This window comes from Stomoxys calcitrans, chromosome 2 (assembly GCF_963082655.1).
Source record: "Stomoxys calcitrans chromosome 2, idStoCalc2.1, whole genome shotgun sequence".
Classification (NCBI taxonomy): Eukaryota; Metazoa; Arthropoda; class Insecta; order Diptera; family Muscidae; genus Stomoxys; species Stomoxys calcitrans.
Window position 1 is genome coordinate 138,953,191 of NC_081553.1, and position 12,226 is coordinate 138,965,416.

Sequence of the window (12,226 nt, forward strand, 5' to 3'; positions counted from 1 at the left end):
AAGTTGCAACAATTTATTGCACTCTTCCGATAAATAAGTATTTTCTTCAATTTGGCTAGGCAAACAAAATGAAATAACTCCCCAAAAATTTGGTTTGGGGATTCCTTTCTTTTGAGAATGGGGAATTATTTATTTCATAATGAAATAACACCCCACAAATTTATGTGAAATAAATAACAACAACGAAATAGCTAATAACTTGCCAAAAATAGTTGTTTTTTGCTTTCTAAAGACCATTTTGGGTAGTTGTTTCATTTCCGATTATGGGGGGTTATTTCATGGGGACTTATTTCATAGAGCCACGAAATAAATAAGTTTTTAAAAAATTTAAATTTTGTTCCCCATTTTCCCCGAAAACCAAAATGAATTAATCAAATCAAATCCACCCATATTCGAACTTAAAATTTAAAGACTGTTTACTGAAAAATAAAAACTCAAAAAATTTTTAATTAAAAACAAATCGCTTTCAAATAAAAAAATATTTGATTCAATAATTTTTTAATTGAATCACCGAAAAAAATTAATTGAAAATAAAATCGTTTTCGATAAAAAAATTTTCGATTCAATAATTTTTTTATTGGATATGAGTTTTTCTTTCTTTTTAATTGAAAATTTTGCCATTAACAATTAAAAATTAAATTGATTCAATTAATTTGAATCAAAAATTTTTTTCTATCACAATCCTGATTGAAAATTTTGTAATTTTTAATTAAAAAATTAAATGATTCCATCATTTTTTAATCGAATCTTAAAAATTTCCAAATAGGGTCTTAAGTAATTCAATTAAAGGCCATTTTTTCACCTACAATATAAAGGGAAGGAGATTTCAAAGACCAATACGTCCCACATTTCGACAAATCTATGGCAGCCGGTTTTGCGTGCTGGATTAAGCCGATGGAATCCTTCATCGTTCAAGGGTTGTCGCCTTGTTGCACAACACACTGCTACGACAACAACAACAATTTCCCCGCGCTGTAGTTTTTTCTATATGCACCTCAAGTTCATGTTGCAGGAGGTAAACATCTAGGTACCACATACAGAAATTCATTGGAATTTTCAAAAAATATATATTTTTTTAATTATTTGAAAATTTTAAAAATTGTTATCATTTTTTTAATTGGATCCATTAAAAAGTTAATTGAAAACTTTTGAAAATTTCAATCATATTTTTAATTGAATATGCAATATTTTTAATCGAAAATTTTTTGAATTACTTTTTAAAAAACGGTGATTGATATTATCATTTTCGTGATTGAAGCAATTTCAATTAGAGAACTAATTGTTTTTCTGTGTAGCGTGATTTTAACAGATACATAGAAGGACATGGCTAGATCTTCTATTTTAACGACGACCAAGAATATATTTTCGGTATGATAAAATAAATGAAATTGGGGCACACATTGTAAGTTTTGGGATGTAGTTGCATTGTTCGAGGTGCATTTTGTTTGGGGTCATATTTTTACAAAATAAAAAATACCACAAAATTGCCTATTGGAGCTTTCTTCGACTTTTTTCCCTCTGTGCATATGGTTTATAGTTGCATAGGATTAAAGATATGTCTATTGTTGTGAGTTTATTCGAAGTATGACCAGGCCAAACTTAAGCGTTTTTCCATCCTTCACTATCTATCAGTCACAACACCAAATCATGCTCGCACTACAATGGAAAGCAAATAGTTGCTCCCTTTGACTAAGCAGGTATATATATAAAGGGTGATTTTTTTGAGGTTAGGATTTTCATGCATTAGTATTTGACAGATCACGTGGGATTTCAGACATGGTGTCAAAGAGAAAGATGCTCAGTATGCTTTGACATTTCATCATGAATAGACTTACTAACGAGCAACGCTTGCAAATCATTTTCAGTGAATCATTTTCAGTGAAATCATTTTCAGTGAATCGACAAATTTTGTTCAGCGATGAGGCTCATTTCTGGTTGAATGGCTACGTAAATAAGCAAAATTGCCGCATTTGGAGTGAAGAGCAACCAGAAGCCGTTCAAGAACTGCCCATGCCTCCCGAAAAATGCACTGTTTGGTGTGGTTTGTACGCTGGTGGAATCATTGGACCGTATTTTTTCAAAGATGCTCTTGGACGCAACGTTACGGTGAATGAACACATTTCGAACCGAACACTGATTTTGGTAATAAAATTCAATGATTTGCAAGCGTTGCTCGTTAGTAAGTCTATTCATGATGAAATGTCAAAGCATACTGAGCATCTTTCTCTTTGACACCATGTCTGAAATCCCACGTGATCTGTCAAATACTAATGCATGAAAATCCTAACCTCAAAAAAATCACCCTTTATATTTACCATGGCAGTCTTATAGTATAAAAACGTTTAGATCTAAATGGTTACGTGTTTGTTGGCACGTCACTTATGTCACACCTCTTACTGGCCCCCATATTGTTTTTTCGTGTAAAATACGAATTAACAACGAATTAAATTCATTGATGTAGGTAGTGAAGAAACATTTTGTATTATAAATAATAAAAGAAAAAATAACATAAAATTGCTTGCACAATAATAATAATAATTATTTCTCCCTCTTTTTGATTGCCAGGAAAAAATTGTGGTCATGCCTGTTGTGAAAGCTACGCGAAACCTTCAACAAGAACTGATAGCGGATCAAAATTTGCCTGATGACCAACACCGCAAAGTAACTCAATTAAGAGACTTATTGGATAATATATTTGCTTTGGATCCGTCAAAACGCATTTCCCTTAATCAGGCTCTGACTCATCTTTTTATACAGGAGAAAATGTAAAATGGCTTCACATGCAGTCTGTTGATGTTCTTCGTTACACAAAAGAAATTCGATTTCTACGACATGCGAAATGTAAATTATTATCTATAATACATCTATCAAATATTAAAAACAACCATCTATTTTATTCAATATGCAAACAAAAAAAAAAAGAAAAAAAAACTATATAAATAAGTGGTATTTGTAAATATTATACAAGTCTACACAACGCCGACTACCTAATGTATGGCGGTACGACGAGGATCAATTAGAAGCAGACGTATTGTGTATTTTCGTTACTTAGTAAAATTCGCAGTAATCTTTTTGCGATGCATTGTAAAAAAAAAAATAATGTAATATTGGATAGAGATTGTAAAGAAGATACATTCTGATCTACAGATTTTAAATGATTCGAATAGAATTAAATTAAAACATAAAACATTACAACAGCAAGTCCAATTTTAAGCTGTTTACTTAAAAGTAATGCTTATTGTAACGGTAATAAGAACTGTTTATTTAGTAAAGATACAATCTAATGTTTGTGACTAAAATAACAAAAAAGCATGTATTTGTATTTTTTATTGAAAATTTTCTTCATATCCTTCATTCCGTTGGCTGGTTTTATTAACTTCTTTACCTTTTCAGAAAGGCACGTCAGGCCCATGCTTAATGCAGATCCTCGTTCACGTCAAGAGTTCGAGAGTTTTCCTCAACGCCGAGGCGAAACATGTCCAAAGCTAAATTTTCTGAAAGTAACAGTAGTAGTACTTGTGATAGAGTGCAATCAACTCTGGTAATAATATGGGCTAACTGCATTGCATTATTTGTCAATGTAATTAATGCCACAAAAACTTTTTAATCGGCTTCATATTATAGCCCTATCTTGATTAAATGGTTTTTGATTTTTTATACTTCATTTTTAAATTCTCTTGTACCAACCATACTAAATGATTGTCTCTCTTTCACATTTTCAGAACATATATATATATTTGATGTATGTGTATGATGTGTTACACACACGCAGATGAGATTTGTTAATATAAGTATTTGTAAAAAAAGGCTTAAAAGTCGTAAGTCACCTTCTTGTAAAATATTTCTCAAACTTTTCTAATTTACATTGTTTTTGTTTTTTTTTTCTTTCTCTCGTTTCTTTTCGATTAGCCTCATGTTTGAGAGAAAACGGACATGGATTGCATGTTTCGAAAACATGTACGGAAACGTTTTAGAGGTTTGTAAGAACCATTTGGTTAAATTTGTTGAGAAAAAATCACATTTAACTCCTCCACAATCAAAGCATGTTTTAAATATGGTTCGATAAACAGAATATAATAAACACTTCATGAATGAAATTCATGAATGGAAGTTAGGTGTGGCTTAATAATCATACGAACCGTATCTGACGTCACGTAGCGGGTAAAATTTCCGTTTTAGCAAAACTGAAGTATTTCTATAAAATTGAATAGTTAAGTTTTTTTTTTGATTTTTTGGAAGTTTAAATTAAAAATAAAGATACTCGTACTAGTTACCCCAAATTTGACTGATCTAAAGAACAACAATATGGATATTTTTTCAATTAATATACCGTAAAATATCCGCAAAAGAACGCCTTTTTGAGAAGTAATAAGTAAGTAACCGTGGAGCAGAGCGGGTGTGTTTTCATTTCGCTTCTCAATGACGTAGCCCTGGGGGGGGGGGGGGGGGAGTTTCTGCCCACATTTTTTCAAAATCGAAAAATGATAAAATAAAATTCTTCTGTTACAGTGAAATTGGTAACGATACCTAACGACGTAACGATAATGAAAGTAAATTATGTGAATATTGCAATAATACAATAATACTACTATGCATTCTAAAGCAGTATAGAATAAATTAAAAAAAAGTTGTTGAAAAACGTTAATAATTTAATGTTTTTAATTGGACAACAACTCGATGAAAAGGACTTCATTACCTTAATCATTACCGTTACCATTAAGTACTTGCAAACTCAGGTTCGAGTCCCGTGCCCAGTCAAAAATTTTTTTATATATTTTTTTCTTTAAACTTATTTTAGAAAAATTTAAAAAAAAAATATATATATATATATATTTATATATTACGTCAATATAAATGCTCTAAATTATAAATATATGAAATTTTATCCAAATTTGACAAGGGAATCGAGGGTGAAGCGTAATGGGTTAAAATTTTGTCTTTAAAAATATTTATTGAAAATCGTCTATATAAAAATTTTAGGAAAATGTTTTCGTTGAAAAGATATTATTGAAATTTTTTGAAATTTTTCTTTTAGAAAAAATAATTTCGAAGTTGCCCAGGCCTGAGCAACGTTTCCCTTTAGACAATATTTCATTGAAATTTTTACTTTAAAAGAAAAGGTCTTTCAAGTGTAATCTTTAAAAAGCAAAAAAATATCATTTGGTATTTTGTTTTGTGACTTTTCATTTTGCTTTGGTTTCTATTTGGGACGGAAAAGCATAATAAAAAACAATATCCTGAAATGGAATCTAAATAATAAAAAAAAAACTAAAAATCTTTAAGCAAAATGTAGTGTCGCAAAATGCGTTGAGCAGGCATAAGTTTGACTTTAGAAAACTTTTCACTGAAAGTCTTAGGAAAAAAAGCATTAAATGTGTACTTAAGCAAAATTTTTATTGACATTTTTTCTTTAGGAAAAATTGCAACGAAATTTTGTCTTAAAAAAAATAATTTCGAGGGCTGAAGATAATGTTACGCTGAATTATTAAAATTTTTTACGAAAAATTTAATCTTTTTTGGAGTAGGCTCAAAATGGACTCAAAAGACCCAACAGCTGCGGTCAGATCGTATCATGTTTTCCTCCCCTCCTGTAGGTGTGGGTGGCCTGGTACCTGCAGTCGAGGGTAATGCTTCAAGTGCACAACCAGCCCTCAGGCTAACTAATGAGGAAGAGACGGATAAACCTGAGGGATGCACAGTTCGTCCCCAGCCTTTAAGTAAAGGTGGTGTTTCCGATTCAAATTCAGACAGTGACAGTGTCAATGAAACAGTCATCGCAGCCGAATCGAGAGATGAGGACAGCGGGATGAAGGCAGTAGTAATGGTTCGCTAAGCTTACAAGAAAACCGAGAAAGCAATCCGGGGCACGATGAAGAAGACAAAGGAGTATGTACCGACAGCCCTTCGCAGTATACTGGAAGGGATGGAACTGACATTCCAGGCATTTCTACGAAAGCTGGGAAGAGAATCAGATCTCCCGAAGAGCATAACACTGCTAAAATGCTGAAAAAGGGCTCCCCGCTTTCAGCTACTCTGGGAAGACTAAGCCAGAGGAAATTAGACCTGATCCCGTCCGTATAGTTGTTGTTTACCCATGAATGATTCCATCGGGTCTATCCCGTACGTACAACCGGCTGCCATGGAATTGAATGTAAATACGTAGACACTCCTAGCGGTGGCCGACGGTTTAAAATCTTTTCACACTATCAACTATTTTTTGAAGTACACGGCGATGTTTTTTTTTTGCTAACGCATAACCCGGGCTGCATTTGGGTTTCCCTCCATTTTTTCTAACATCAAGAATTATTTTTAGCAACTGGCATTGGCAACTTCAGTTGAAAGTTGCCATCCATAATGCAAATTTGTCAACTGACAACGCAATCGAACTAAGGTTGCTGTCCATAATCGAACCGAGAGATTAAAGGCGTAGCGTCATCAACTCCCAAGAAGTCCATTTAATGAAGATTTGGAAGAATAGTATGGGCAAAGAGCCTAAAATTAAAACATACGGCAGTGCAGGGACGTGAAACTCAATATAGCCTACCGGAAAGGGACCCGAGGATGGAACCATCACCGACCCTCTCAAGAATCGGATGATTAGGATATGCAAAGAAACTCAATGCAGCCTTAAGGACGACGATGTGACCATTACCCACTCCCAAGAAGCCCATTTACTGAAGGACCAATGATTGAGGTGATTCAAATAAACCTCCACCGGAGCGAGACGGCTACGCACGCTCTGACGGAGAAAATCAGCAAAGGAAAGGAATGAATTTATCTCTCGAATAAAATCCTCCTATTCTGATAGAATGGGGTGAGGTTTTTAATAAACGAATAAACCTGTTTTGCCTCAGCTGTTTTATTTTGGCTAAACATTTGACTATTATTTTTTTTTTGGAAAAATGAGCTAAACGAATTTATAAAGTTTGCTAAAAAAGTTTACAAGCATGTTTAGTGTTGTTTTTGTAATGTTTGTTTTTAATAGTACACAATTATGGCCTACAGCTTGTCACCATATTGTGTGTTGTGATAACAATTTTCCGTCTTCATCCAACAATTAGATGCTTCCAGGGTGGTCTGGTGGACAGATAAATAGATTAATTGTGTCGTGTTGTTGTTGTTGAAGCTATCCACGTCAAGACCATGTAGGGGAGCAAGCTCCTTCTGGTCCAAAGGGCCAATCTCCGCGGGAACAGGTTGGCCTTGTCATAACGAGCATCATAGACACTCAGTATTTGTGCAAGAGCCGGTACTGCTCGACCTCTCACTGAGACTCTCCGCTTGATAGTGATGATTGACCGCGACTGCCGTTGCAGTTACTCCGTATGGGTACTTCCACTATCTGCAACCTGTGGACGCACCCGGTAGCTTGCAGCTAAGCTTCTCGCTTCTGGGCACACATCCTACATGTTGGCGTTTTCCCTTGCCAAAAGGAATTAAGTTGGCAGAATCTACCGGTTCTTGGGCAGAATACTTTAGTGTGTAGTAAAAAGGTTTGCTTCTCCTTCGTCGTCATAAATGCTGTGGTGGTCTGCCTGATACACCTACTTTTTTGGAGCTAGAACTTGAAGATCTAATCGACATTTTAGGGCGGCGGCCGATTTCCTTGGTGGCTGGGACGGCTGCTGGACATAGGGCTGCTGAAAGCGACTTATAGGTTCATTCCTACTCCTGTGGAGTAAAAGCTGCCAAATGTGGCCCCAAGTATTTTTGAAAAATTGCCCACGAATATTCCATTAGGGAACAGGCAGAAGACTTCTTGCATATCAATTTTAGTATCCGACGCCAAACGGAGTGCCACTTAGCGACAACTTTTTTATTCATATGGGTCCAAAAATATTAAAATATGAACGACAAATTTTGAAACCTATCTATATTCATATACCAATTCTAGAATGCTCGTCTTTTGTCAATAAAGCCGAAAAACTTATGCAAATCTTCTATGGTGGGTACATGACATATTTAAACCGGCAGAACCTAACAAAAGTCTACTTGATTTTGATGAAAAAGTGAAAATTAATATAATAGCAAAAACTGGTAGCATTTTTTATAAAACAATTAAATTCATAATTTTTTATCCTGTTCCCTTTCATTTGTTTGGGGGAATTTTTTCCAACTTTTATCGTCTCATTCTCCCTTTTATTTCGATTCAGAATAGCTACTTTTTCCCTGGGAGATGTTTTCCTTTTTCGTTGTTTGTAGAATAAGGGAAAAGGGAGTATGGAACAAACTCCCAGAATAGGGGAAAGGGATTAGGGAATAAACTCCCAGGGAATTGTTATTCAGAATAGGGCTGATTGCCTTAATTCAGGAGCCATGGACGATCCAGAACAAAGTTTCTGAGCCATATCAACTTTAATTTATTCTATGATAACACTGGTAATCGGCCGAGGACCTGCGTTATTTGTCATAGAAATTTCCATTATATATTTACCCCTGAGATGTCAACGTCACATGCAACAGTGATGACACAGTGAGACGGCGGAGCATACCTGGCAATACTTTATTTGCTTTAGACTCTCTGACACCGCCACCCGCGTCGGATTTGCAACGGCTGGTGAGGAAGGTAAAACAGACAGGAAATGAGGTACTAATAGGGTGCGATGCGAACTCTTTACATATTTCCTGGGGTAGTACCAACATTTATAAGCGGGGCCTAGCCCAGGCAGAATTCTTGAATACTAACACTTAATATTGGTACCTAATAACACTTAATATTGGTAACACCACTACCTTTGTTTATAGGATTAGGAAGGAGGTTTTACATGTGGCAATATGTTCAGAAAATCTGATTGGCGACGATCAGGATTGGATGGTCTCCAAGGAGCACTTCTCAGACCATCGCTACATTAGGTTTAGAAATAAGTTGAAACCACCTTGAGGAAATTCGGAAGACCAATCATAAGAAGACTTGTGCAAGATAATTTAAATTGACTAATACACTGATCCAATCCTAAGACCCGTACCGGGTGGGTGACCACCATAAATGACCTGTTATGGATGCTGACTGAGGAGGGGTTTGACCCGTCTGCTAAGCAAACGGTGTTATAATAATTCTAAGGGGTAAAAATTCGAATCAGCCATGCATAAGGACCGAAAGGGTTTTGCAGATGGCGCACGATTGGGGACTGGGACGATAACAAACCTGAAAGGAATGGAAGATGTTTCTGATCGGAACACTGAGACAACACGCGGCACAGTTTCGGATTTACGGAACTCTGTTACTGCCATCTTTAAGATCATACTACACAGATAAATCAAAGCTAGAGGATAGAGTGGGCCTGGGGTCTATATTGAGAACCCAGGGACAGAGATCGGGTTTCCGCTGCCTGACCATAATACCGTCCTGCAGGCGGAGATCTGGGCGATGACAGAATGGGTAGAGATGGGTTATTGGGTATTTACACAATAAATACCTTTTTTGGGTATTTAAAATTTTGCAGATTACTTGGGTATAAAAACATTTTCCAAACAATTTTTGATTTATTTGAATATAAACCCGACCTTCTGATAGCATAAAATCGGAATTTTGGAGAGATCCGGATCGTGAGAAGACGAGACTTTTACTGAAAGTAAGTAGGAAGTGGGTCAGTATTGCCTTCGGTATCATAACAGGACACATGGGACTATGAGCTCACTGATGGAAAATATGGGCGGCAAGTGACAGCATGTGTAGGGCATGTGGGGAAGATGAGACGTTGGAGCATTTCCTATGTTATTTCCCGGCTAACAGACACGGGTATTTAACTATTAGGTATTTTGTAAACATCACGGAATTCCTGACTTAAATCTTCCTTTTCGAGGTTGCTTTTAGAGCACAACACCAACAAGCCGATTATTGGCTTAGGTATATGTCCATAGGGCGGATTAGATTCGCACCCTCTTTTCAACTTACCTAAACATTTATTTAATATATATATATGATATATGTCTTTCGTATATGAAGTAGTCCATGACAACAAATCATGCTTTAAGACATACTTTATTTCACGTTATTTTATATTTATTGTTGGATTTCTTAGTTCAGCAGAAACCAATAGGCTTTGATTTTGGTTCTATTTGAAATAGAAAGCGAAATAAAAACATTTTTAAATAGTCATGGCATATGTGGTTTGCTTAAATGCATTGGGCAGGCTACGGAGATCGCGATTTCGGAGCTATCAAAAGCTTCAGCAGTCCGCTATTTTTTCAATACTTCATTTAATCTTATTTTATGTTTTTTTGTTTTATTTTATTTTATGCTTTGCGCTACATTTATTCGGTCTTGAAATAATTCATACAATCTGATATTAGGGATGTTTTATTAACCCACTAAGCTGATTGTCTCGCTTAGTTTGTATGGCGAAAAATTCTATCCCCGATTAGCTAAGCGGCCTAACTTATCGCTCCTTACTATCGCCGTTTCTTAAAAAGAGGAACAACGCAACCTATTTATTTAATAATTAGACGTTCTAGAATGGCAAAATTGACAAGGATTTCAATAAAATCAAATTTATGAACTCCAACGAACATTTATTTAAAATTGCTTATTTTGTTTGTTTTGTTGATATTTGATTATTTTGTATGTGTGTCAGTGCTGCCAACGTTAAAATACAAAGCATTTAGCGGGAATAGCGTTTTATTTATCCATAAGCTAGCGAATCCGCTAGGCTTGTAAACAGAAATGGCCTGTATGTAGGTTTTTTAGGTTTTCAGCTGTCAAAAAGTTGTAAACGCCAACAACTTCCTACACTTGTATAAAACGTATAAAAAGTAGTAAACGTCATAAACCTCGAAAATGCTACGCTACTTGTTTTGTTTCGACATCATATCATTGTTATAGATTTTTCGTTGTTGCTATAGCGCAAAAAAAAAAATTTCAAAATTTTAAATACCTATGATAAAAATTTTATATCTATGTATTATCTATTTATAATCAGCGCTCTGCCTTCCGGAGCGGTTTGGCCGCACATATATGTATTAATGACGGAGAATAACAGTTAAAAAAAGGTTGTTCATGTTCTCGCCAGGATTGCAACTCAGACGTTTTCTGTTGTAGGAGCACGTGCTAACCATGCTATTCACCAGTGCTGCCACATTCATAAACTCAAGAAAGTTGAAAATAATTGTACGATTTCCTAATTATTTTTCAATTCTGTCAAAAAAATATTTTTCGCTAGGTTAATGATGTTTCCGACAGACCATCTCTACTTGTAAATAAAACAACCCAATTGTCCGGCTGCACACCGTAAGGTTCTCAGTTTCTATTACAAATAGAAAAACAAAAAACCTTTTTTTTAAGTTTTCATTCTTATTTCTTAATTCTCAATTCTCATTACATTTCTTCATCGAGACGAGCCAAATGATGGAAGAATTTTTGCAATGGAAGTGGATCTTCGCCTTATCAGGCAAAAAACTTGAAAATAAAATTGATTGAATCGAGGCTGATACTCGGAGCAACAGCGATAGCCGTTATTGGCACAACTTCCGAAAGAGGCACAGAAACATGTGTATATTATTCATTATAGTTGCATGGACAAAAAATCTATGATTACAACAAACAAACACATGCATTGGAAAAGGAAAAGCTAGCAGACAGGGTGTCGAGGTTCGTTAGTGTCGTATCAATGCGTTCTACTGCGGTGTTTAAGGACTCGATTATGGATGGCAACTCAACTATAGTGCCGTTGCAGAATGATGAAATCGTGAAATAAAAATTAGTATAAAGTTGGAAATTTTTGTGAGTTTCATTTAATGTTAGTGTTTTGAACGATCAACTGAAGTTAAGTTGCCTATAGCGGCTATATATAACTAAATTCCTATTTTATAAGATCAGAAGGCCAGGTTTATATACAAAGAATACGAAATCATTAAAAAATGTTTTTATACCCAAGATATCTGCAAAATTATAAATACCCAGCTTTTGGGTATATATGGGTAAATACCCGATTTACCCAATTTATCGGGTAAATACCTTGTGGGTATTTACCAATCGCCCATCTCTAAACATGATGCATTGTTCGAAAACAAAGCAACTAACATTTTTGAAGTTAACGTTTTTGCGATGAATTCGATATTCATAAGTATAACATATCAACGTTCGGCCCTTCAAGCCTTCACACCTAAAAGTATCCGATGAGATTTGCCTAACCGAGAATCGAAACGCCTTATCTTCTGGCTTTACTATTATCGTGCAGTAAAGGCATGTGTCCGGTTTGACAGATCCTACTAATGAGTCTGCTGTGAT

The 12,226-nt window shown here is 35.2% G+C and overlaps 1 protein-coding gene across 5 annotated transcripts in view; it reads left to right on the plus strand.

Annotated features, from left to right (window-relative positions):
* LOC106085570 (serine/threonine-protein kinase PRP4 homolog) overlaps positions 1-11,714 on the plus strand; it is a 62,868-nt gene extending 51,154 nt beyond the window's left edge. The window contains exons 9-14 of one of the 5 annotated variants that reach the window (XM_059362115.1): positions 2,566-2,841; positions 3,394-3,541; positions 3,723-3,818; positions 3,910-3,976; positions 10,920-11,227; positions 11,282-11,714. In XM_059362115.1, coding sequence (XP_059218098.1) covers positions 2,566-2,769 — 204 coding nt within the window. In that variant the 3' untranslated portion in view covers positions 2,770-2,841; positions 3,394-3,541; positions 3,723-3,818; ... (1 more) ...; positions 10,920-11,227; positions 11,282-11,714. Of the gene's footprint in view, positions 1-2,565; positions 2,842-3,393; positions 3,542-3,722; positions 3,819-3,909; positions 3,977-10,919 lie in introns of all 5 variants that reach the window. The other 4 variants (XM_059362116.1, XM_059362118.1, XM_059362114.1 and 1 more) reach the window with 4 other exon arrangements.
* The last annotated feature ends 512 nt before the right edge of the window (positions 11,715-12,226 follow it).